Source organism: Pristis pectinata, chromosome 15 (assembly GCF_009764475.1).
Source record: "Pristis pectinata isolate sPriPec2 chromosome 15, sPriPec2.1.pri, whole genome shotgun sequence".
NCBI classification, from domain to species: domain Eukaryota; kingdom Metazoa; phylum Chordata; class Chondrichthyes; order Rhinopristiformes; family Pristidae; genus Pristis; species Pristis pectinata.
In genome coordinates, this window is record NC_067419.1 from 49,604,487 (window position 1) to 49,632,119 (window position 27,633).

Consider the following 27,633-nt stretch of genomic DNA (forward strand, 5'->3'; position numbering starts at 1 on the left):
CCAGTCTTAGACTTTGGTAAGGGGCCAACACAGTCCACAATCACCTTCGAAAAGGGTTCACCAAAAGCAGGAATTGGTTTCAACGGAGCCACAGGGGGTTTTTGATTTGGTTTACCTACCATCTGACATGTGTGGCAGGTTCGACAAAACATCACATCTTTTCTCAAACCAGGCCAATAGAATTGTTTCAAGATCTTCCCTACAGTTTTATTCACCCCAAAATGACCACCCAAAGGCATACTGTGGGCCAGGTTTAAAATCTCATCCCTATAAACTTTTGGAACAACAACCTGATGAATAACTTCCCATTCCTCATTAACAGGAACATGAGGAGGTCTCCATTTCCTCATTAACACTCCATTTTTGACATATTATCCAGTTGGCACTTTTTCAATCTCCTCACATGAGAGTGCTTTTTCTTTCAATTCTGTCAACTCAGGGTCCTTTGTCTGTTCCACCATAAAATCCTTCCTCGACAAAGACAAATCTTTAAATTCAGGCTCACTATAAGGATGTTGATCCTCCAGTGAAGACAGAAAAGGCATCTCAGATAAGGCATCATAATTTTCTTCCTGTTTAGGACTGTCACAAGGAACTGCATCAGACTGTCTGTCTTGGCTAATTCTTTAGCTCTAGCTCGAGTCACCGCACATGATGGGTAAACATCTGGATCATTCTCAGACTCATCAATCCTTGGTTTGGTTGTTAACCGTACCACAGGAACAATTTCTCCATCTGCAAGGTCATTTCCCAATAACAAAGAAACTCCTTCCACTGGCAAACTAGGTCTTATCCCTATCTCGACTGGTCCTTCTACGAACTTTGACTTTAAAATCACCCTGTGAAAAGGGACAGACATGGTCTCACCTGTAACGCCTCGTACTAGATTTACTTCACCAGTGTCACTTTCTTCTCCAAAATTTAAAACACTGTCCAGCAAGAGAGATTGACTAGCCCCAGTATCTCTAAGAATTTTCACTGGCACCTGGGGTGACTCATCATTCAGTGAAACAAAACCCTCTGATACATAAGAACGGAATTCCTTTCTCACCTCCTCCAACTTTTCCGCTTTTCCCTCTTGCAAGGACTGGTCTTTAACAGCATCTCCTAAACCTTTTTGATTTTTAATTGCCTGAAAGCAAGCATTGGGCACAGCTTCCTTCTTTTTCTTCAAAAGGGCACAATTAGATATCACATGGCCAGGTTTCCTACAGTAATAACAAGTACGCTCAACAGGTTTCTCCAGCCCTGGCTTCTTTTCATCTTTTCCTTTTTGATTACCTCCCAATTTAATCTCCGGTTTACCTGGATTGTCTTTGTACTCTTTTGAAAGGTTTTAGGTTGTCCCCATTTGGATTTATGGGTTAAAGCATAATCATCTGCCAACCTAGCAGTTTCTTGTAAAGTTTCCACTGCCTTTTCATTTAAATATGTTGTTAATTCAGCTGGAACACATCTTTTAAAGTCTTCCACTAGTATCAATTCTGTCAATTTATCATAATCCCCATCTACATTTTTAGCCAGGCACCATCGTTCAAAACATATTCTCTTTCCATTGGCAAATTCCATATAAGTCTGATCTGCAGATTTCCTCAAGTCTCTGAATTTTTGTCTATAAGCCTCAGGGACCAATTCATAGGCCTTCAATATAGCTTGTTTTACCTTGGTATAATCAGCTGCATCCTCAGCAGACAAAGCAGAATAAGCTTTTTGAGCTTTACCTTTAATCACACTCTGTACCATAAGAGCCCATCCTTTCCTTGGCCAGTTTGAACTCACAGCAACCTTTTCAAAATGTTGGAAATACTGATCAACCTGATCTTCTTCAAAAGGAGGGACTAATCGAACCTCCCTGCTGGCTGAAAAACCATCTTCAGAATCAGATTCCAAACTCCTACGCTTCATTTGTAACTCATGCTGCCTCTGTTTCTCCTTCTCCTCTGCCTCAAACTTTAACCGAATTAGTTCCCGTTCCCGTTCAGCCTCTAACTTCATCTGAGTTATCTTTTGTTCAGTCTCTAATTTCTTTTGTTCGGCCTCTAATCTCTTTTCCTCTTGTTCGGCCTCTAATCTCTTTTGCTCTCGTTCAGCCTCTATCTTTAACTGGGTTTACTCTCGTTTCTCGTTCAGCTTCTAATTTCTTTTGTTCTCGTTCAGCCTCTATCTTTAACTGGGTTTGTTCTCGTTCAGCCTCTATCTTTGCCAGCTGCACCTGTGCCTCAGAAATTGCTATTTCACTGCCAGGAAACTGTTTTAACACTTCCTTCTCAAACACCTTTTCCACATAATGGCCAGCTATCAGTCTCTGAATATCTGCCTTTCTCATAGACTGCTTTACTTCTGTAAGGTTTAACCTTGTAGCAATCTTTATCAGATCATCCTTTTTCGCCACCTCCAATCCCTTCTGGGTTGGTGACTCCAAAAATGCCTTAATATCCATTGCTGCTGGTTTCCACACACACAAGCCAATTAAAAAGAATTTATCAGACCTCCCTCAAAAATCTTTGGATTGAACCCCGAACAAATCTTGTCAATCTGGGGAACGATCCCAGACGACACTCGTTAATCTTTGGATTGGATCCCGGACGAATCTCGTTAACCTTGGGAACTATCCCGGACGAATCTCCCAATTTTGTCACAAACCAGCAACAAAAGAAACACACTGAGCATGATTCAGTGTTAAAAACTATTTTATTAATCACTACTTATGATAATACGTAAAATAAAAGTAAAATGTTAGTATGTTAGAATTCAAAAATGTTAAACCTCGAACGTTAACCCCAAAACTAAACTCTTCGTGTGTGTGTGTGTGACAAAGTCCAAAACTCCCAGTTCCGGAATGGTTCTTAAAGTTCAGTTCCGCAAGCCATAAGGTGAAACATGAGCAAGGGCTTCTTCAACAACCACCGTTGTCTGAAGATAAGATGTAGAAAAACATAGAGAGAGTACATACGAAATCCAAATGTTCCACGATGGACCCCAAACGACACTCCAGTGTTTACTCAGTAGTGACTTCCTCACCCCGAAAAGCATCCGAACCGTGGTCGTCCACATACAAATACCTGTTTCCTTCTACAGGTCAGCAACAAAGTGAACTCCACCGGATTACTTCCAACTTCCATACATGGATTTCAGTGGCAAACACAGTTATTGTTTCTCATCCATCGATAGAGAAAACAAGCAGGCTGGTGTCTCTCTCCCTTCTCTCTCTCTCTCTCTCTTCTTCTTCTGACTTCTTCAACAACGTCATTACGTCCTTTATCTTCTATTGACGTAAGCACGCCCCACACACACATACACACACACTCTCTATCTTAAAGGGACTTTCACTGAGTCCGTAACACCCTGTATGGCGAGAAGGAAGGACACAATATCTCCTGCATTTGAGTGGGAAAGTACCATGAGGAAGGTGGTTGGTAGAGATGGAAAAATGTCCCAACAAACTGTGAAGGGAATGGGAGGCAAGGGAAAGACATGTCTTGACAGTGGTGGAAATTGTGAAGGATGATCCGTTAAATGTAGAGGCCAGTGGGTTGGAAGGTAAGGACCAAGGGAACCCGGTCCTTTTTCTAGCTGGGGGTTGAGGACAGTGTTGTGAGAAATTGATGAGATGCAGTGAAGGGCTCTATAGCTGTGGTAAAGAGGAAGCCATGATTGTGAAAAGCTGATTTAAGTTGGCAAGGCAGTGCCATCTTGTGGTGACTGCACATTGTTACCAACCAATACAGATAACTTCACATGTACAAACCAAAGTCGTTTTATTAGTGCCATGTTTTTTAAATAGAAATGGTATTGATCATAACTTGTGTGTTCTAATTATTCTGAAGTTTGTAGAACGCTGAGTTGCAATAATGCATTTCTGGAATGCGTTGGTGCTTCAGATGTGTCCAGTTACTGTAGCTAGTATGAACTTAATGTGGAATTAGGATAAATACTTTATTTGTTTAAATATTTCTGTACTTGACTCTAAGGATATTAATGGGGGGGGGGAAGAGGCAGAAATCTTCAAATAATTAAAACAAAAATAGACAAGGAGATAGTGAAGAAACGAAATTAAAACATACAGCCTTGGATGATTCAGCAGCCTGTGATGTTAAAGCTTTGAATATTGTAAACTATTTAAAATACAGATTAAAAAGTGAGGGTCTGCAAGATCTAGGCGATGCTAATGAAGAGAGCTTGTTAGAATGACGAGTATGGCTCCTGCAATGCACTTTCTGTTTAATAGATTGTACACAAAAGAAAGATATTTCTTGCAGAATTTCTTACAAATGGGCCACAGAATTTTATAGTAATACAAACTATCTAAAATTTCAGGTTATAGTTACGAGCATTGCTGATTTCCACTGAAATTTTTGCCAGTCAGTTTTCATTTTAAATATGGATACAGGAATGTATAATGGGCAAACAAAAGAAAGTGATCAATGCATGCTTAAAATTGGGGAATAAATTACTTTGGTTTGACTAGGTCCAAGGTCCCCAACTCTCTAGCTTCACTCCATCTGATTATTTGCTGGTTTGGCCTTTGTGGAATCCTATGAGACACACAAAGTATTTTTGTATGCTCACTTCAAACCACAATATATTTATGAATATTGTAATTGTTCTAAAATGTACAGAAAAGGATTGAATGTTGAATCCATGTATGCATTGTACTGTACAAGGCAACAGTTAATAACATGGTAACATTTGACTTCAGTTTGACTTCAATGCCCTGAAGATTATTATTTTCTTTCTTATTACGGTGAATTTCCTCTCAGCAGCATTCCCGCCTGATAAAATTCCTTTGAAGCTGAGAGTGAAACCTGTTTTCAGTAGTCAAATGGTAACTGATTAACCATCAATTATTCATAGTGCATGTATTGCAGCAGCTGATTTCCAGTCCATAATAGTGTTGAATAATTTCACTGATTTCCAGACCTTAATGGTATTGAATAATTTAACAGCATTTCTGACTTTTTGTTTTGATTAAGAACATCAGTTTCAGTGAAAGCCAGCAAGGTATGGACAGGCATGACAAATGCAGGGTGAACCCTTTCCGTATGCCAGTGATGTAAAGTGCTGTCAGGTTCCAGAGATGAATGTGGTTGAGAAAGGTTGTTAACCCCTTCGTAATTTGTCACTCATCCAGAGAGAATTGGTAGTTTGCTTGTTGCAACATCCATGTTTTTCTGGAGCAATTCCATGATATTTGCTCATACTACCCAATCCAGGACTTGGCAAAAACCTTTAGAAGTTATTGAATTTTCCTTACTGGTGTCTGATTGCTCTTGGCTCTGGCTAACCAAGGAAAATTGGTGAAGTTGCAGATAGCAAAGTTGGGTGGAGTGATGGCAAATGGAACTTAATCCAGGCAAGGGTGAGGTAATGTACTTTGGGAAGCCAAATTCTGGTGACACAAATAGAATAAATGGCAGGGACCTTTAGGAGTGTTGATGCTCTTCTTGGGCATCGTTATGATTGATGTCCTTTCGAAGCAGGTGGGAACGTCCAACTGCAGAAGTGAGAGGTTGAAGATGTCCTTGAACACTCCAGCCAGCTGGTCAGCACAGATTTCAGTACCCAACCAGGTTTACCGTCGGGGCCTGACGCCTTGCGAGGGTTCACCCTCTTGAAGGATGTTCTGATGTCGGCCTCCGAGACAGAGATCACAGGGTTGCTAGATGCTGTGGGGATTCGTACAGGTGCAGTGTTATTCTCCCTTTCAAAGCATGCATAAAAGGCATTGAGCTCATCAGGGAGTGAAGCATCACTGCCATTTATGCTGTTAGGTTTCAACATTATAGGAAGTAACGGCATGCAATCCCTGCCACAGCTGTTGTGCATCCAAATTGCCTTTTTGCTCTCACGATGACCTTCTGTAGGTTGTACCTGGACTTCTTGTAGGGTTCTGGATTGCTGGTCTTGAATGTCAAATCTTCCTTGATCTTTCTTTCCATCTCCATCTCAGGAGATTCCTTATCCACTGGCATCTTCTACAAACCCACTGACGCCCACAGCTACCTTGATTACAGCTCCTCCCATCCTATCTCTAGCAAGGACACTATCCCTTTTTCTCAATTTCTCTGCCTCCGTGGCATCTACTCCCATGATGAGGCTTTCCACTCCAGGACATCCGAGATGTCCAACTTTTTTTCTAACCATGGCTTCCCCCTTACTGTGGTCGAGAGCTCGCTCACTCATACCTCTGATCTCACCCCACCCCTCCCAGACCCAACAGAGAATAGGGTCTCCCTTATCCTCACATTTCATCCTACCAGCCTATGTTTCCAACAGATTATTCTCCGACTCAGAACACCTGTGCTCTGTCCGTAACCGCGATCTGCATCTCCCCGTTGCCAGTCACTTCAACTCCCCCTCCCACACTATCATAGATATGTCAGATCTTGGCTTCCTCCACTACCAGGAGAATTCGAAGCGCAAACTGGAGAAACAGCACCTCATTTTCTGGCTTGAACATTGAATTCTCCCACTTTAAGTAAACCCCACCCCCCTTCCCCACAGCCGCCCACCCCCCCCCCCCACACAACTACGTTTTTTCTTTTCTTCCCTTTGCTAGCCTCTTTTTTTTCTATGCCCCTCTTTTCTCTCCTTACCTTTGACCCACCCCCCAGTGGATCTGCTCTCCCCTCCTCCCCCACACCTGCCTATCACTATCTCTTACCTGCACCTACCTATCACCACCTTGTGTCCACCTATCACTGCTCTGCTTTTCCCTCCTGTATATTGGGCTTCCCCCTTTTCCTATCTTCAGTCCTGAAGAAGGGTGCTGACCCGAAACGTTGACCACCTGCGTTTCACCACAGATGCTGCCTGGCCTGCTGAGTTCCTCCAGTATCAGCGTGTTTTTCAGTAATTGGGTAGATGGATATTAATTTGTATACCTTAAATTGCAGGAAGGGTGGGTGATGCAAATGTAGAGGAAAGTCTATATACAATTGTTCAAAATGTCAGAGAACATCTGCAGTTTTGAAATGTCACCTGTGATTTAGTACTATGCTGATGAAGGGTCATTAACCTGAAATGTTAACTGTTTCTCCCTCCAGAGATGCTGCCTGGCCTGCTGCATATCCTCAACATTTTCTGCTTTTATTTCAGATTTCCAGCATCTACAGTTTTCTTTGCCTTTCCTGTATGTAACGTGTTGTCCAGTAGTGTGTGTTAGTCAATGATTGTTAAACAAAAAACTCTGCAATGCACTCAGTTTGCTTTGATTATAAACTTTTGATCTTAGTGTGCTGTTCTTCTGTATCTCTACAAGAAGTGGATCAAATCAGAAAGGTAAAACCAGCCAATTTTGTGTCACTGTCAGTTGAACAATGAAATGAAACTCTGACTAGGAAGAGTGTACTCCAGGGTGAGTGCTAGAATGTACAGACTTCTCTGCAAATTTCTTCCTACCCCAGTCGAAGTTGTTGGTTCCTTGCAGAGTCTGGTGCTTCTCTATAAGTCTCTGATCTTTTTGTAGTAACTCTCTAGTGCTGATAGATTTTGGCTATTATAAACTGACATTAATGTGGTTGATTTCTAACTTTGTCTGAATTGATTTCTGGGCCCTGATTGCTCAGTGCTGTCGACCAGTGCAGTGCCTAATTATTTTCGGACTGGTGAGGTTAAGTACTGTAGTTTAAGACAGTAAATGTTGTGCAAGAATGCCAGCTGCTTTTCCTTCCTGTGACTCAGATCTGGCCTTGGGTAGGATAATTAGGCAGGATTACAATTATATTTACTCTTGTCTACAAATCATTTAATTATTACTACATTCAGTATCAGAGGTTACGGTCTGAACTGTACTTTATCTACATGGCTAAGACTGTTCCTTGGGCATTTGAATATTTCCAGTTGCGGAGCAATCTTTTCTGTCAGATGTTTTCAGAATATCAATCACTGTAAAACAGTCTGTGGATCAGTGCAAGGGAAGTCCAATGTCTAATGCTGTGCTGACTCTTGCGACCTGCTTAATCCCATCTCCAAGGCTTGTCACAAAGTATAGACTATCGTCTGTATGTTCTCCTCATCATTTAACCCTGAGTGCTGTGGATACTTCAGAGATCCAAAAAGCTAACACAAAGTAGAAGGTTCATTTAATCAGGGAACAGTATAGTCAGAAGGAAGTAATCTGCCCCATCAGCATTGCATCATTCTGTGTGGCTGTTGGCTGAGAAATGTTGGACACTACTAGCTAAAATTGGTTCTTCATTCATTATATTATTGTGTGTGGGACAAATATACTGGCTCTCTTCACTTATATAATTGTAGTGCCACTCATGTAAGGCATTTGGAGTCATCCAATGAATTGCCCTTCTTATCCCTTTTCATGTTCTCACCGATTGTCAGTGAGCTGTGCCACGCAGCTTGTCCACAGACTGCACCCCCCCTCAGAGGAAAATAAGTGGGGGAATGGGATTGATGGGAATGCTGTAGGAGGAGACTGTTCTGCCTGTTGAGTCTGTCTTAAGGAAAATGAGTAAATTGTAAGAAGCAGAGTAGGCCTCTGGAGTGTAAATGCCATTTGATTTCATGGCTGCTTCTCTTCACCCACCCTACTGTCCTATCATAATTCCCTTAGTGCAACACCTTCCATTTATTTGGCATATCTAATGTAGCAGAAAAATGCCCCCAAGGAATTGTTGTCAAAGAATAAATTGACACTAGGTCACATAAGGATTTAATTGTGGAAGATGGATTCTTGGGCTTCCCCTTGGGCTTTGGAGCTGAAGTAAAAGATCGTGGTGAGATCGTGAGGTTTTCAGATAACGTTCCACCTGCTCACACGTGTAACCTGCCTGTATCCCACTTGCAGGCCATGCATCCTCTGCTCTTGCCTCTTCACCAAGCTTTGCATTGTAAGTAAACTTGGGTATGTTACAAATAGGGCAATCATCCTTGTTTTTAGCAGTGTGTAAGTAAACATGGACCAGTGCTGATCAATGGGCAACCCATGGTAACAGCCTGCCTTCCTGAATGTCCATTAGACAGTGGTCTTGGTTAGTTTGTCTTCAAAGAAAGAATGTAACGTACTGAGCCAAGCTGGGGCGTTTGGCATTTCTCAACTGGTTACACTTGAAAGCAAAAGCAGGCTGTCCCTGGGTAATGAATGAATTCCATTTTTACAGATTTTTTTTACATTTTTACATTTTGCCACAAGTCAGAAGATGTACAAAAATCACTTGATATTGCAATCATACCTCCAAAATATTAAAGAAACATAGAAAAGCTACAGCACAATTCAGGCCCTTTGGCCCACAAAGCTGTGCTGAACATGTCCCTACCTTAGCAATTACTAGGCTTACCCATAGCCCTCTATTTATCTCAGCTCCATGTACCTATCCAAAAGTCTCTTAAAGGACCCTATCGTATCCACCTCCACCGCTGGCAGCCCTTTCCATGCACTCACCACTCTGAGTAAAAAAAAACTTACCCTGACATCTCCTCTATACCTACTCCCCAGCACCTTAAACCTATGTCCTCTTGTGGCAACCATTTCAGCCCTGGGGAAAAAGCCTGTAACTATCTACCCGATCAATGCCTCTCATCATCTCATACACCCCTATCAGGTCCCCCCTCTTCCTCCATCGCTCCAAGGAGAAAAGGCCAAGTTCCCTCAACCTGCTTTCATAAGGCATGCTCCACAATCCAGGCAGCATCCTTGTAAATCTCCTCTGCACCCTTTCTATGGCTTCCACATCCTTCCTGTAGTGAGGTGACCAGAAATGAGCAGAGTACTCCAAGTGGGGTCTGACCAGGGTCCTATATAGCTGCAACAATACCCCTCTGCTCCTAAATTCAATTCCACGATTGATGAAGGAAAATACACCATATGCCTTCTTAACTACAGAGTCAACCTGCGCAGCTGCTTTGAGTGTCCTATGGTCTCTGACCCCAAGATCCCTCTGATCTTCCACGCTGCCAAGAGCCCTACCATCAATACTATACTCTGTCATCATATTTGACCTACCAAAATGAACCACTTCACACTTATCTGGCTTGAACTCCATCTGCCACTTCTCAGCCCAGCTTTGCATCCTATCTATGTCCTGCTGTAACCTCCGACAGCCCTCCATACTATCCACAACACCTCCAACCTTTTGAATCATCTGCAAACTTACTAACCCATCCCTCCACTTCCTCATCCAGGTCGTTTATAAAAATTAGAAAGAGTACGGGTCCCAGAACAGATCTCTGAGGTACACCACTGGTCACCAACCTCCATGTAGAATACGACCCTTCAACAGCCACTCTTTGCCTTCTGTGGGCCAGCCAGTTCTGGATCCACAATGCAATGTCCCCTTGGATCCCATGCCTCCTTACTTTCTCAATAAGCCTTGCATAGGATACCTTATCAAATGCCTTGCTGAAATCCATATACACTACATCCACTGCTCTCCCTTCGTCAATGTGTTTAGTCACATCCTCAAAAAAATTAAATCAGGCTCGTAAGGCAGGACCTGCCCTTGACAAAGCCATGCTGACTATTCCTAATCATATTATAACTCTCCAAATGTTCATAAATCCTGCCTCTCAGAATCTTCTCCGTCAGCTTACCAACCACTGAGGTAAGACTCACTGGTCTATAATTTCCTGGGCTATCCCTACTCCCTTCCTTGAGTAGGGGAACGACATCCGCAACCCTCCAATCTTCTGGAACCTCTCCCGTCTCCATTGATGATGCAAAGATCATCATCAGAAGCTCTGCAATCTCCTCCCTCACCTCCCACAGCAGCCTGGGGTACATCTCATCCGGTCCAACTTATCCAACTTGATGCTTTCCAAAAGTTATAATGAATAATAATATTATAATGAGCAGGTGGAGAGAGAGAAGAAACTAGTTCTGCCGTTCGTAGGAATGAACATATGTATGTTGGACTTCTGAATTTAATAATATGGGAGCTTGCTCCTATCTAGAGGTATCCGTAAGTTGGGTGTTTGTAACCCAGGGACAGCCTGTACTGAAAGTTAATAGTTTCCAATTGTATTTGAATACAGTGTGAAGTATTATAGTCTTATTGTTGTATTCTCCAGTAGTTTTATATTTTAGACCAAGACTGGAATTCAGTTTCCCATTTAAAGGATTGTCCAGGTAATGGTTTTGGTAAACTGGGCACATTCCTGGAGGGGTGACAATAGTAATTGCAGGATGTTTTTTTCACGCAAGCCTGTAACAGCTGGGGGCACATTGATGTGTCTTCAAGCAAACAGTAGCAGCTGGGCCCAATGTAGTAAGCAGTTTGTGTCGCTCTGTTAACAAAGTTTGGAGCTTAATACTAGTGCTGCATTGCTGAAGATTCCCTTATTAATAAGGAAGTGATGTGTGCCAGATTGGAGAGAGAACTGGATATCTACAAGCACTTCAAATGGCTCAAGGTTGGTTAGAGTGGAAACTAGCAGAGTTTAGAAGAAGAAAGAAATGAAAAAGAAATAGTCCTACTGTTCTTGTTAATTAAAATGAGTGTAATGTTCCAGTGAAAGGCAAAGATCAGATATCTTAGAGGAGCTGATTCTTGCAGTTTTTCAGCCATGTCAGTAATGTGGAGACATTCATATGTTTGGGCATTGATTGGTTACCTATGGGGGGGCTATGTGGAAGGGAAGGGTTAGATGGATCTTAGAGCAGCATAAAATGTCGGCACAACATTGTGGGCCGAAAGGCCTCTACTGTGCTGTAATGTTCTGTTTTTAAAGTAGGTGCCAGTTAAAAGATCAGTAATGTATGTGTTATACACATCACTTGGGTACTTCTGTAGCATAGCTGTTTTTGCATTGGGTAAATGCCATGCTGACGCCCTGGCTCCCAGCTCCCAAACATAATCAAACAGTCAACTTTTTGAATAGACTCCCTTCAGCAGCCTCAGTCCTCTGGTTGATGCTGGTAGTGTGAATCTTGCATGCTGGTAGAAGAAAGTAGGAGCTTAAAGCTGTGGTTCAGTTCACAAACCCATACTCCACAGCTATCTTGAATTGTTGGAAACGAAGACTAGGTGGCTCACTTTGCTTCATGTGGGTTGGATTTTCACCACATGTTTGTTCTGAGGTTTTGCATTAGTTGATTGTTTTTAATGCTGTAATATCTGCATAACGGTGAACTAAGAACATAAGGGAGTTGGAGCAGCCCCCCGCCGCCTCAAGCCTGCTGTGCCATTCAATAAGATCTTGGCCTCAATGCCACTTTGCTGCCGGTTTCCCATAACCCTCAACTTCCCCATCGCCTTAAAATCTATATTAAAATCTTTGCCCGGACTGTATTCAGTGATTGGGTCGCCACAGTTCTAAGGTCAAGAACTCCCAAAGTCCCAGTGTTGTTTTCCCAATATTGCTATTTGTATTTAAAATCTGGCTTGTGCAGTCTTGGTGGTGTTTTAAATATGAGGTCTTTTGAAATCACTGCCTTGTATCTGGAAACTTGAACTGCGGAATAGAGAAAACAAAATGTTTTCCGTGATTGATGCAGTACTAGTCAGATTGAAAGGTTCGTACTCTACTCACTAGGATAGTTTTGTTAAATGCTGAACCTTATATTGGAGAGGTCCCTTTGTACATAATAGATGTGTACAAGGCAGCAGTAAGCACGGTCTTGCTAGTGAAACTTGTAAATGTGTTTGCTTCTTGCTCTTTTAATTGTCACATTTAACGTAAGTAGCTGAACTAACAACCAGAGCAGCTCAGAGTTTGTGTGGCTGCTATCTGATTAAAACCCTGTTTGGGCAAACAAGGTTCCCTAGAGTTCCAGCAAATAATACAATGGCCATGTTCCCTTCAAAGGTTAGGTTGAATGTGTTACGCTCATTAGGACAGAGATCATTCTGTCCTGGTTAGTTACAGTGGTGAAGTGGTCACTTTGCAGGATTTGAACTTTTATTGGTATATTATTGTCACTTGTTCCGAAGTACAGTGAAAAGCTTGTCTTACAAACCGATTGTACAGGTCAATTCATTACACAGTGCGGTTATATTGAGTTAGTACAAAGTGCATTGATGCAGTACAGGTTGCTCAGGATGCTAATGCAGAGGGGTCTCTGTTTTTGTATACAAATTGCAAGTTAGGAAGGTATGTTGGCCTTTATTGAGGGATGGAGTTTAGACTAAGGGAAGTATTATTACAATTGTTTAATAAAGTTGGAGCATAACCCCCCTATCTTTATTGCAGTGCCCTGACTAATGAAGGCCAGTATCCCAGATGCTGCCTTAACCACATTATCTGCCTGTGCTGCCACCTTCAAAGATCTTTGAACTTGTACACCAAGGTCCCTCTGTTCTTTGGTATTCCCCAAGATCCTTTCTTTTTTCCTTGCACTGTTTGTTTATGTTTGTAATTTTGTCTTTGCACTGTATTGCTGCCGCCAAACAACAAATTTCACGTCATAAGTCAGTGATGATAAATCTGATTCTGACCCTTCCATTCATGGTGTATGCCCTAGCCTCATTAGTGCTAAGCCTCACATTTATCAGGATTAAACTCCATCTGGCATTTTTCAGCCCATTTCACCAAGGTGTCAATATCGCCCTGTAGTCTAAGACTACCTCCATACTACAAACAACTCTACCAATCTACGTATCATCTGCCAACCTGCTGATCACGACTCCTACATCCACATCCAAATCATTCATGGATATTTCAAATAGCAAAGGTCCTTGCATTAATCCCTGTGGAACACCAATCCAATCACAAAAGCAACCATCTACCATCACCCTCTGCCTCCAATTGCGAAGGCACTTTTGGATCAGATTTACCAATTGTCCTGGATCCCAAGGGCCCTAACCTTTTTAACCAGTCCACTATGTATATTGAAATCCATGTAAACCACAACTACTGCACCCTTCTTATCATTACACCTCGTCACCTGTTCAAAAAAAGTTCAGTCTGACCTTGACAAAGCCATGCTGGTCCCTGCCTTTCCAAATGATCATTAATCCTGTCTCTCAGATTTCTTTCCAATAACTTTCTTACGACTGATTTTATGCTCACAGGTCTATAGTTACTACACTTTTCCCTGCTGCCCCTCTTAAAAAGAGGGACCACATTTGCCGTCCTCCAGTCATTTGGTGCCTCGCTTGTGTCCAGCGAAGATTTAAAAATCTCAGAGCCCCAGCAATCTCTTCCCCTGCCTCCCACAGCAGCCTGGGATAAATTTCATCTAGCTGTGGGGACTTATTCGCCTTTAAGTTTGCTAAGGCGTCAAGTACCCCTTTAGGGAGACTTGAACTAGAATTTGACCTATTCCTTCACTGACATCTCGAACTACCAAGTCTGCTTCTTTTCTGAATATCAATGAAATGTATTAATTTAGGACCTCGCTTATACCTGCTGGCTCCTTGCACAGATTGCCCTTGTTAACCCAAATGGGCCCTACTCTTTTCCTGATTTTTTTTTTGCCCTTAATATGCTTAAAATTCCTCCACATTCATTTCAATCCTGTCCATTGAAATGCCACTGTCTCTTTTACATCTACGTATGTCTCATCTGAAAAGTCTATACCCCAGGATATGGAGCTGCCAGTCCTCCTGTTTTTCAGCCATGTCTCAGTGATGGCAACTGCATCGTGGTACCATGCATTACTTAAAGCTTAGAGTCCCCTAACACGATCCCTCACCTGGTCTTATTACACTTCTTTAATGCAAAATCCTCCAAGGTGCAGGCACACTAGTGGAGCAGTTAGTGTAACGCTATTACAGCGCCAGCGACCTGGGTTCAATTCCAGCCACTGTCTGTAAGGAGTTTGTACGTTCTCCCCGTGCCTGCGTGGGTTTCCTCTGGGTGCTTCGGTTTCCTCCCACATTCCAAAGATGCATGCGTCAGGAAGTTGTGGGCATGCTATGTTGGCGCCAGAAGCGTGGCGACACTTGCGGGCTGCCCCCAGAATATTCCATGCAAAAGAAATGCATGTCACTGTATGTTTCGATGTACACGTGACTAATAAATCTTAAGCTGGACTCTTGCTTCTGTTTTCACCTGGGAGGCCATTTCTACTCCTTTTCCACCCACCCAAGCCTCAATGCAGTCCTGGTGCAGATGGTGCAGGGGACCCCATGGTCATACCCCTTTCAAACAGGTGCACTCTGCCTGCCCTTCCTGATGGTCACCCATCTCCTCTTTCTGTATCTGCAGCATGACCAACTCACTTTCTCCCACATTTTCTGCATCCTGGATACTCCGTTGCGAGTCCAACCGTGGATCCATCTGCTCTGTGGTCTGACAGGTGCCACTGCTGGATACACTTCCTGCAGGTACAATCACCAATGGCACTGGATGTGTCCCTGATCTCCCACCTCCTGCAGGAGGAGCATACCACTACCCCAACTTCCATTACCCTTTATCCTAGTCCCTTCTATGAAAAAAAAATTTAGTTACTTTAGTTTTATTAAACTAAAGTTTTTAGCCCTTTTTAATTGTCTTTAAATAGCAAGGATATTTGAAAATGCTTAGACCCTTGGCAAGAAGCCCCATTCCTATCCTGACCTCTACTCCTTGCTCGGGCTTAATGTACATAGTAGGCATCTCCCAGGTATGGAGGGTCAGTCTAACTGGCCCTCTGCATCTGACCCAGGTAAGTGCGGGCAGGGAGGTCTGTGGGCACATACCACCTGCTTGATCGGCACTAAATATATGTTGCAAATTGCTTATTCTGTTGGAATCTGCTTTATTTTGCCCAGAGAGAATTTCATTCTGAATTGTTACACCGTGTAGAGTGCTTGAGCTCTGTATCAAATAAACTCTCAATTGCATACTTTGAGTTCCTTGTATATAATAGCAGGCTGTGCTGAGCATGCTTGTGTAGACTCTACTGTTAGTGTAGGGTACTCTGATTATCAGTAAAGTTACTGATGGTGGATTTCTTGGGAAGAAGAAGCATGCAAACGACTTGGGAGTTCCTCTTACAGAAACCATGCGCACCTTAGTGACTTTGTCATCAGCTGGGTAGTGTGAAAGGAGCATTAATACTGGTGCACTATAACTATTTTCCCTTCTAGCTGCTTCAAGAATTAATAAGAGAAATCCTAGTCGCTTTCTGGATTTTATTGGAATTTGCTAAATTTTGCAGATTATTCATCTTTTAGATTGTTAATCTTTTCCTGTTTGGCCACCACTATTTTTTGTGTTCCTCTGTGGGTGCAGTCACTGACTTAGATCAGCACCACTTGCTCTCCCTCTCTCCTCCCCCAGCCCATCCCAACCACCCCCTTTTTGTTCATCGCTGGAAAATATCTCAACCCCTGTTAGCCACTTCCCAAATAGGGGTTTACAGCAGCAGTAAAATCAGCAGTTGCAGCTTAATGCTTTCTGGTGCTGTTTATTTGAGCAGCCTCTCCCCAGCAAAGCCTTGACCATAGTGCGTGATAAATATTTCTGATGTAATACAACTGAAAGGGGGGAAATTTACTGCTCTGTAATCTTGCTTTCGACAGACAAATGGCCATATCTCTGTCGCTGGCGATGCATACCAGGATAGGCTGGCACGCTTGGAAGGTGATAAAGAGTCACTGGTTTTGCAAGTAAGTAAAATTTGAGTAGTTTAAGAACTCTGTCACAGTGTTAGCAAGCTGATATTTCTATACTATTTGAATGTTATTGTACGGATCAATTTTTAATCAGGCAGTGAAAGTTTGATGCAATGTATTTAATGATGCTGTTGTGCAATTTCAAACTCAGGAGCTGTGTATTGGGCCTTAATATACAAAATCCATGGAGTTTAAAAACTGCCACCACCAAAAATAAATGTGAAGATAAATTGTTAATTTTCATTAACTTTTTTTTCCTACTATGCACGAGTTAAAACTCTCACACAGTTCCCATCCATCCATAGGTGGCTATGATCATTGCCTCCAAACTGATGAAGAGTCTCTGACCTGAAACATTAAATGTTTCTCTCTTCCAGCTGCTGCTGACCTGCTGAGTGTTTCCAGCATTTTCTGTTTTTATTTCTAAACCTAATCCCACTTTGTAGCAAATACCACCAGACTGGAGGGCAGTTTCTATCCCATTGTTAACAGACTCTTGGACAGACCTCTCGTATGCTACAGATGAATTCATGATCTCTCAATCTACCTCGTTGTGGCCCTTGCACTTTATTTGTTTACCTGCATTTCACTTTCTCTGTAGATGCTATTCTTTATTCTGTATTCTGCATTCTGTTTTCTTTTTACTACCTCGATGTACTTGCGTACATCATGATCTGTCTGGATGGCATGCAAACAAGTTTTTCACTGTATCTTGGTACACTTGACAATAATAAACCTATATTAATCAGTTGCCTTTAAGGTTATGGCATCCTAAGTACTGAGGATTTGTTTCCCCTACCACACTCTGGGTGAAATCATTTTCCTTAACCTCTGTGTTTTAATTGAGTTATGTTTATTGGAACAAATTTGTGTAAACTTTCAGACATGCTTTAGAAGAAGCTACGTGTTATACTTATAAAGACTGCATATAATGTTTTAATAACTCCATGGTACACTATTACCATGTAATAGTCATTACTAATACCATGTAATATTATAATGGCCAGTCATTATAACATTACATGGGATGGCCATGTGCTGATCCCACCCCATGATCACTGGCCCCCAGTCAACACTAGATTTTTGTGGCTGCATGGCTTTCATCACAGATTGTAGTGTTGTTCAACAAGGTGCTGCGAGTAGGCCACAGACAGTGGGAACTAAGACCCCACTCATAGAGCAGCTGGGTAGCTTTCTGACAACTCAGAAGGCTTGCTCACTGGTTCCAAATGTTTCTGGTGTTAAATGCACATTGAAATAAAAATAAATAGAAAACTTGCCCATATTTGTCTTTTAAAAGGTCAGTGACTGCATTCACTTCTTGGGGCCATGTGAGTTTTGTCCTGTATGGCCCTCATAAAAACGAGGGCTTGGGATACAAAATGTGCCTCAGCAAAGTATAAGGTGTCCTTAGACTTGCCTTCTGCACTGGAGTACACATGCGGGGAAGTCCAGAGCATGCTGCTTATACACTGCAGATGGTCGGTGATCCTCTATGGACCTGCTAACTAGCTGTCGGTGCAGTCCAACACATTGCAAAATGCTTCATGTATTGTGAATCCTGCAATTCTGGAATAGAAAAACCTTCCTTATGGAACCTGAGCTGAAAAGTTTGTTTCTCATAACTCAGGGATTTGGGCACGACAGAACATGTTAAAGGACATGCCAGCATAAATATGAAGTTGTTTAATCAGCGAGCAAGCTGAGATTTGGTATTTGAAGTATGCTTGAAGTGTTCACAACTGCAGTTATAAAATCAGATGACTGCATCACTGAATCTCTTTTTGGAGGTGGAGATCTTTGTTACTCTACCGGAAGTCATATTTCGTGTTTTGTAGGTGAGTGTTCTAACAGACCAGGTGGAGGCTCAGGGAGAGAAAATTCGAGACCTGGAGTGTTGTCTAGACGAGCACCGGGAGAAGCTGAATGGCACAGAGGAGATGTTGCAACAGGTAGGTGGGGTATATGGGGGAGAATAATGAACCTTTTGAGGTGAGTTGAATTAAGCAACTTTTTTTTAAAAGCCAGGAATTGCAAGATGCTGAGGCATAAGGGGCCGTTTGAATTACTGTGCCTCTGTTAGAAAGTACGGTAATTCGAGGCCCCTAATGACTTATAACTGAAGGAGTTTCCCAGTTAATTCTTCTGTCCATTCCTAACAGCCCTGTAAATGTACCTCAAGCAGTTATCAGTACCCTTTTTATTTAGCAGATTCCTATTGAATCTGCTTGTGTGATTTCATCCACTCTAACTTCATGGTGTCTCTTTCACTGCCAGCTGCTTCACCTGGGAGCAAATGGGACTTACAAACACTAAAAAAAATTAACTTTAATTCTTTGGAATGTAACCTTTGGACAAGAATGCTCAGAGTCTTGGTTCAAAGCTGCTGTCATTGTTTCATGTACAGAACATGGGTGTCACTCACACTGTTTTGGTTGTTCTTGAGAAGGAGATGCTGTCACCTTTCACTACCTAGCCTGCAGTGGCTGTTGTGCTCCATAGTTCTGTTAGGTAGAAAGTTCCAGGGTTTTGACCCAGTGATGATGAAGTTCCAAGTTGGGTGGTGTGTATCCTGGAGGCGGTAGTACTTCGTTACCATGGCCAAACTTGTCCTTCCAGGCAGGAGAGGTTGCATGTTTGAAAAACACCATCTCTGAAACCTAGAATTGAATTGCTACAATGTAGTTTATAGATGATACAGGCTAGAGCCATGGTGCCATTGATAGTGAGAGGAGTGAATGTTCAATGTGGTGGCTGTGGTGCCAGTCAAATGGTGTGCTTTGTCATGGATGGTGTTCAACTGCTTGAATGTTGTTAGAGCTGCACTCATCCAAGTAGGTGATTCCACCACACTCCTGACTTGTCCTTAAGACTGTAAAGGTTTGGTGAGTCTCCAGCAGCAGGATACCCAACCTCTTTTCTTTTTCAATCTTTTTATTAGTTTTCAGATTAATACAGATTAATATACAACATCAATATTTGTACATGTAATACAAAGAGATCAGGAGAACAGTCATGGTATGGATAATCATAAAGAACAATAAAGTATAAAAAAAATCTGTAAATCCAACGATCTCTTAGTGAATGAATATAATATAAAAGAAAGGAAAGAAAAAGATTTATTATATAAATATAAAAGAGAAAAAAATCTCCAAAACAATTAGAAAAATTATAAACAATATATCAAACCAAACTAAGCTAAACAAAAAAAAATTTCCAAAAAAAAACAAACAGAAAAAAAAACTGGACTAAAATTTCTCAGTAGAAACAGAGCAATATTATGTTGTCGACTCCATTCCTCTAAGTTGAAAGGTTATTACAAGAAGATCTATATCACGTGAAAATATTGAATAAATGGACTCCAAACTTCCTCAAATTTAAGCGAAGGATCAATAGTACCACTCCTAATTTTTTCCAAGTTTAAACATGATAATAGTTTGAGAAAACCATTGAAAAGTAGTAGGGGGTATCCCATTTAAACAAAATGGATCATTTGGCCATTAATGTAACAAAGGCAATCATACAGTTAGCGGAAGCAGATAAATGGCCAGACTCCATCCTTGGTAATCCAAAAATTGCAGTGATAGGATGAGGTTGTAAATCAATATTCAATACATTTGAAATAATGTTAAAAATATCTTTCCAATATTTTTCCAAAAGAGGATAGGACCAAAACGTGTCAAAGAAGCCACATTCGATTTACATCTGTCACATATTTAAGGTGTCACAGGTTTAAGGTGCTGGGGAGTAGATATAAAGGAGATGTCAGGGGTAAGTTTTTTTACTCAGAGTGGTGAGTGCGTGGAATGGGCTGCCGGAAACGGTGGTGGAGGCTGATACGATAGGGTCTTTCAAGAGACTGTTAGATAGGTAAATGGAGCTGAGTAAAATAGAGGGCTATGGGTAAGCCTAGTAATTTCTAGGGTAGGGACATGTTCGGCACAGCTTTGTGGGCTGAAGGGCCTGAATTGTGCTGTAATTGTTCTATGTTCTATATAGGATTTATATGTTGATTAAAAACGAGTTAGCTTATCTTTTGACGTATGGGTCCTGTGAACTACCTTAAACTGTATCAAAGAATGTCTGACACACATTGAAGATGCATTAACTAAATGAAGAACTTTCTTCCAAGTCTCTGTAGGTAAAGATGTCTGGAGTTCGCTTTCCCATTCATTCATAATTTTGTCCAGTGGTTCTGAACGAATTTTCATAATTAGATCATAGATTATTGCTATCAAGCCCTTCTGACAAGGATTAAAACCAAAAGTTTTTTCCATAATTTCAGTTTTGTAAGGTGTCGGAAAAGAGGGTATAGTAGCTTTTAAAAAAATTTCTAATATGCAAATATCGAAAAAAGTGTGATCTAGGCAAATTGTATTTGTTAGACAGTTGTTCAAAGGATGAAAAACAGTTATCAATGAATAAATCACGAAAACATACTGTTCCCTTCCTTTTCCGTATGGAAAAAGCTGAGTCAACTCTGGATGGATGAAAGAAAAAATTAGATTGAATGAGACTTGATAATTAAATTTAATCCAAAAAGTTTACGAAATTGAAACCATATTCGTATTGTATGTTTAACAATTGGGTTAATCGTATGTTTAACAATTGGGTTAATCATATGTTTACTTAATTTGGTAAGCCCAAAAGGGAGTGGAGCTCCTAAAATAGAAACTAATGAAAATTCAAGTACTGATTGGGACTCAAGGTGTACCCATTTGGGGCGTTGAATTACATCTGAATCTTGTATCCAAAAAATTAAATATCTAATATTGATTACCCAATAATATAATCTAAAGTTAGGCAAGGCCATACCACCATCCTTTTTTAGTTTTTGTAAATATTTCTTTCTTAACCTTGGGTTTTTATTCTGCCAAATATATGAAAGAATTTTAGAATCAATAGTGACAAAGAAAGATTTCGGAACAAAAGTTGGAATCGCTTGAAATAAGTATAAAAATTTTGGTAAAATATTCATCTTAACCGCACTAATTCAGCCTACCAATGATAAAGACAGTGGGGACCATTTAGTAAATAATTGTTTAACATGGTCAATTAAAGGTAGTAGATTAGCTTTAAATAAGTCCTTATGTCTCTTGGTAATTTTAACACCTAAATACATAAAATAGTCAGTTACCAATCTAAAAGGTAATTGGCTATAAATTGGGGTTTGCATATTTAATGGAAAAAGTTTGCTCTTATTAAGATTTAATCTATAGCCAGAAAAAACACTAAATTGATCTACTAAAGTAATAGTGCTGCAGGGATAGATTCCTCCGGATTAGAAATGTAAAGTAACAGGTCATCTGCGTAAAGAGATAGCTAATGAATCTTCTGTCCACGAGTAATGCCACATCTATTTGAAGAATCCCGAAGTGCAATAGCCAAGGGTATAGCCAAGCAATATCAAATAATAAAGGGCTTAACGGGCAGCCTTTTCTAGTACCTCGAAAAAGCCTAAACAAAGGAGATCTTTGATTATTAGTAAGTATCGAAGCCATAGGTGCATATTAAATCATTTTAATCGCAGATATAAATTTAGGGCTAAAATTAAATTTTTGAAGTGTACTGAATAGATATTCCCATTCGACTCTGTCAAATGCCTTTTCAGCATCTAGTGAAACAACACATTCTGGAATTTGGGATGAAGGGGTATACATAATATTCATTAATCTCCTAATATTAAAATGTAGATAATGATTCTGAATAAATCCTGTCTGGTCTTCAGAGATAACTTGTGAAAGAACCTTTTCCAATCTAAAGGCCAATATTTTGGAAAATATTTTGGAACTACACTTAATAAAGAAATAGGTCTGTAAGATGCACAATCAGTGGGATCTTTATCCTTTTTAAGAATTAAAGAAATAGTTGCTTCATAGAAAGATTGTGGTAGTTTACCCACTGATAGTGCATCTTTAAAAATTTTGGCTAACCAGGGAACAAGAATATCAGAAAAGGATTTAAAAAATTCAGCTGTATATCCATCAGGGCCGGGTGCTTTACCTGAATTCATTGAAAATATTACTTTCTTTATTTCTTCCTCCGAAATGGGAGCATCTAATGTAGACCGTTCATTTAAAGATAATTGGGGAGTCTTCAAATCTCTCAAAAGTTCATGTATTAATGTAGGATCCTCAGGGGATTCTGATTGGTATAAAGAAGAATAAAATTCTTGAAAGGATTTGTTAATTTGAACTTGACCTATCGTGTAGGTACCATCTGGTTTACGAATTTTATTAATCTGACATTTAGATATAGTAGCTTTCAATTGGTTGGTCAATAATTTACCAGATTTGTCACCATGTATATAAAATTGACTTTTGTTTTTAAGTAGTATATTTTCAATTGAAGATATTAATAATAAACTATGTTGTAGTTGGAGTTCTGTTCTCTTTTTAAAAAGCTCCAGATTAGGAGTAACAGAATATATTTTATCGATTTCTTTAATCTTGTCAGCTAATATACGTATTTCGTTATTAGTTTGTTTTTTCAATCCAGCGGAATATGAAATAATTTGACCATGGATGTATGCTTTAAACGTATCCCATATTATCCCACTGGAGATTTCTTCAGTAAAATTAGTTAAAAAGAAAAATGAAATCTGTTCTTTAATAAATTGGACAAAATCTGTGTCTTGTAATAGCGAAGGGTTAAATCGCCATTGTCTGACATCAAAGGATAGATCTGGTAATTGATAATCTCAATGGTGCATGATCAGAAATGGCAATTGCATCATATTTGCAGTCTGTAGTAAGTGGAGCTAGTCTAGCATTAGTAAAAAAAAAATCAATCCTCGGGTAATTATGGTAGACATGAGAAAAGAATGAAAATTCTTTATCAAATGGGTGTAGAAATCTCCAAACATCTAAAATTCCGGATTCAACTAAAAAGGAATTAATACAAATAGCGGATTTGTTTGGAAGTGTAGGATTTGACACAGATCTATCCATCGAAGGGTTTAAACAGCTGTTAAAATTTCCACCCATAATCACAATGTATTCATTTAAATTAGGAAATAATACAAACAAACGTTTAAAAGATTCAGGGTTATCTACATTGGGTGCATAAACATTAACCATAACAACTTTTTTTATTATAAAGTGGACCAGTAATTAATAAAAATCTACCATTTGGGTCTGATATTGTCTCATGATGGACAAACGAAATTGAAGAGTCTATAAAAATAGAAACTCCTTTCACCTTTGCTTGTGAATTTGAATGGAACTGTTGACCCCTCCAAAATCTAAAAAAAACGTTGATTATCTTTCTTCCTGATGTGAGTCTCCTGGACAAAAAATGATCTGATCATTTAATCTATGAAAAACTTTAAAGATCTTCTTGCACCCAAGCAAATTGTTTAAGCCGTTAACGTTCCATGAAATAAAATTAATAGTTTTATCCATTTTAACAGATTAAAAAAAATATGGTATGTAAAGGGTTAATCTTGGTATATACGGATCTTACCAACAGGAAGAAGTAAAGTTCAAAGAGGAAGCGGATATGATGACAATTTAGGAAAATTTGTAGTTTAGCCCAGAAGAAAAAAAACCTAAAAACAGCCCCCCCCCCCCCCCCCCCCCCAACAGCCCGAAAACTGGCCAATAGACAGCCAGAAAGCTACCCTCTAATTGAATTAACCCCAATTCTATTGGTGGCAGTAGTCCAAATTAACAAATTAAGTCATGTTTAGACTAAGAATGAACAAGATAACCCAAACAGAGATATCGAAGTAACAACAAAGTTGTGGAATTAAAACAGAGCCAAAGGGCGTTAAGGATACCCAACCTCTAATCTGCTCTTCTGTTTCTCTAACCCTCCCGCACCCCAAAAAAAATGTATGTGATGAATGTGTTCTATTTTTATTGTTGGAGATATTCTTTGTCTTTTTCAAACTTTTTATTAGTTTTCAAATTAATACAGATTGATATATGGCATCAATATTTATACATAATACAAAGAGATCAGGATAACAATCATAGCATATATAATCATAAAGAACAATAAAATATAAAAAAAATCTGTAGATCCAACGATCTCTTAGTAAATGAATATAATATAAAAGAAAGGAAAGAAAAAGATTTATTATATAAATTAAGAAAAAAACAAATCAATAAAAAAATTATAAACAATATAAACTAAAAAAAACTTTTTAAAAAAAACAAAACAACAAAAAAAAAGAAAAAAAAACTGGGCTAAAATTTCTCATTAGAAACAGAGCAATATTATGTCGTCAAGTCCATTCCTCCAAGTTGGAAAGTTATTGAAAGGGGATCTACATCATGTGAAAATATTGAATAAATGGACTCCAAATGTCTTCAAATTTAAGCGAAGGATCAACAGTACCACTCCTAATTTTTTCCAAGTTTAAACATGATATAGTTTGAGAAAACCATTGAAAAGTAGTAGGGGGTATTGGATCCTTCCATTTAAGCAAAATGGATCGTTTGGCCATTAATGTAATAAGGAGTTGTTCTCTGTCAGGCACCTGTATGGTGCAAATACTGCTTACCACTCAGGAGCCCAGTAAAATAGAACACTATAATGGTAGAGTATCCCTACTTCTGACCTTTTGATGGAGGGAGGGACATAAATGTAGCTGAAGATGTTTTGGGCTGAGGACATTGCCCAGAAGAACCAGTAATATCCATGAGCTGAGATTAGCCCACGGTGATCTCAACCATCTTCAAGTTATGGGATCCAATTGAGAGATTTCCCGATTTCCATTGATTTTAGTTTTACAGGGATCCTTACTACCATAGTAATCCTTATTCCAGTGTTATCCTTGATAACATTGTCCACATAAACTTCTGATAGGACCAGATTTCATTTGTCCTGTGTTCTATGAACAGGAAATACCTGATCAATTTTCCGATTTGTGTTTGGAAGGTACAATTTCCACATATTGTCTCTATTTTTCCAAATCATAAAATGTCACCTGATTAAAACATATAATTCCATTTACATTTTATTGGAATGGTGTTCAAAGATGTGCTTTGTTTCAGGAACTCCTAAGCAGAACATCATTGGAGACTCAGAAACTGGATCTTATGGCTGAGGTGTCAAACCTCAAAATAAAACTGAATACTATGGAAAAGGACCGGTTGGAGTATGAGGAAAGGTATAAAGATAATGAGGTGAGATAATCACTTAATACACTATCTGCTTCAGAATATATTTCTACTTCAATACACAGCTATTTTACTGAATAAATTCAAGTTCTTGTCTCTGGTAATCTTTTCTGGGCATAAGCATTCACCCTCTTATTTTCCAATTTTGATGTTTTCTGTTTTAAAATCCAATCCTCAGTTTCAGCATTATGTATGTACATAAAGTATGTTGTATAGGACTTGTTGGCACAGTTTTTTTTCCCTCACACATGACATTCCCTGGTGAGGAAGGCAAACAGGCACCAGCTCAGGTTTCCACTCCACATTGCTAGCCATGTGGTAGTTCCTACTCTCTGTCACCAAATGTTATCGGGCTTAGTTCTACAGCACAGGAATTTGCTAATAAATATTGTAATAATCACGTTTTGGGACTCGACTAGTACTAAACTAGTTCCAAATTGCCAAACTGCACCATTTAATTCCAGCATTGCAATGGAATTTTACTTTATTTTTTTGCAAGATTGGTTCCAAATAATGACTGCAGAACAATTTAACATGGTCAGTGGTTTACTGATTGGGGCAGTGCTGACATTGTAGTTAAAAAGAGAGAATGTGAAAAAATGAATAGGATGAATGTAGTGAGGGGGAAGTATTAAACCCTTTTTTAAAAAAAAGGATAAATCATCAGGTGATAAAAGATATCTCAGACTGCAGATCACACGAGGACAGTTTAATCTAGGACCATCAGCATTAAGGGATGATCATGTCTGACATTGAATCCTTTGAGAAAGAAAGTGACAGGATATTTGATGAGGAAAATGTATTTAATATTGCCTACATAAATTTTAGTAAAGCTTTTCAGAAAGTCCCATGTGACAGGCTGGTTTAAACACAATAAATGCCCATGGGAGATTTGCATTCCAAAATCAGTTCAGTATCAGGAAGCAAGCATTAAGTTGATGTGTGATTTTGTCACTACAAGTTTGTGACCCGTGTGATCCCAGTACTCTATTCCATGCTTTCTGTAGTGTGCATTAACAATGTAGATTTAATTCAGAGAGCATGATAAGTTTGTGAATGATACCAAAATTGGCTGTGGTTTATGTGAGGAGGAATGCTGTAAGGAAGATACAAATAGTCTGGTCAGAAGGACAGAAAATTTGCAAACAAAGTGGATCTGAAAAAGTGTAAACGTAATACATTTGTGGAGGTGAATCAAGACAAGGAACACACTGTAACTGGGAGGGTACTGGGTCGCAGGGGAACAGAGTGACCTTGGAGTTGTATGTCCACAGATCCTGAACAGTAGCAGAACAAATCAATAAGGTGGGTGAAAAGGAAGATGGAATGATTTCCTTTTTTTAGCCAAGGCATTGAATTTGTGAGTAGGGAGGTTAAGCCTGAGCTGTTTCCAACACTAGTTAGACTACAGCTTGCATATTGTATACAATTCTAGTCCCCACATCATAGGAAGAATGTGCAGAGGCGATTTGAGAAAAAATATAACTGAGGAGAGACTGGAAAGACTGGGGCAGAAGCTTGTTTGAGGGGCCTAGATAAAATAGAAAGGACCTATTTCCTTTAACAGAGGAGTCATGATTGACAGGGCATAGGTTTAAAGTCGTTGGTTGATGGATTAGAGGGGAGACGAAGAAAAGATTTTTCACCCAGAGTGGTGGGGGTCTGGAACTTGCTGCCTGAAGGGTGGAGGCAGAAACTCTCATTGCATTTAAATAGTACTTCGAGCCATGACCTTAGAGCTACAAATGTTGTGCTAGAAGGGGGATTGGGCTGAATTGTTCTATTGAACCAGTTTAAATACAGTGCGCTCTGTAGTAAATATTTTGTGATTCAGCGGGAGTACGATGATGCTTTTCAATTGGGAGAATTAGTCTGATTTTCACATCAAACATTAAGCACTTTTTAGACAGATACCTGGCACATACAGATTTAAATTGCAGCTCCTTTATCACCTGGCTGTCTGCTTTTGTAGAAATTCTAGAATTAAAGTAAATGTGAACATTAGTTTATAC

The 27,633-nt window shown here is 39.9% G+C and overlaps 2 protein-coding genes across 8 annotated transcripts in view; one reads left to right on the forward strand and one right to left on the reverse strand.

Moving 5' to 3' along the window:
* The window catches only part of LOC127578273 (NADH-cytochrome b5 reductase 3-like), a 644,669-nt gene that overhangs the window by 525,584 nt on the left and 91,452 nt on the right, over window positions 1-27,633 (reverse strand). The gene's annotated exons all lie outside the window — the stretch shown is intronic.
* The window catches only part of ppfibp1b (PPFIA binding protein 1b), a 165,049-nt gene that overhangs the window by 70,042 nt on the left and 67,374 nt on the right, over window positions 1-27,633 (forward strand). For all 7 annotated transcript variants that reach the window (XM_052030073.1, XM_052030074.1, XM_052030068.1 and 4 more), the window contains exons 4-6: window positions 16,401-16,487; window positions 18,332-18,445; window positions 25,496-25,627. In XM_052030073.1, the coding sequence (XP_051886033.1) occupies window positions 16,401-16,487; window positions 18,332-18,445; window positions 25,496-25,627 (333 nt within the window). The remainder of the gene's footprint in view (window positions 1-16,400; window positions 16,488-18,331; window positions 18,446-25,495; window positions 25,628-27,633) is intronic.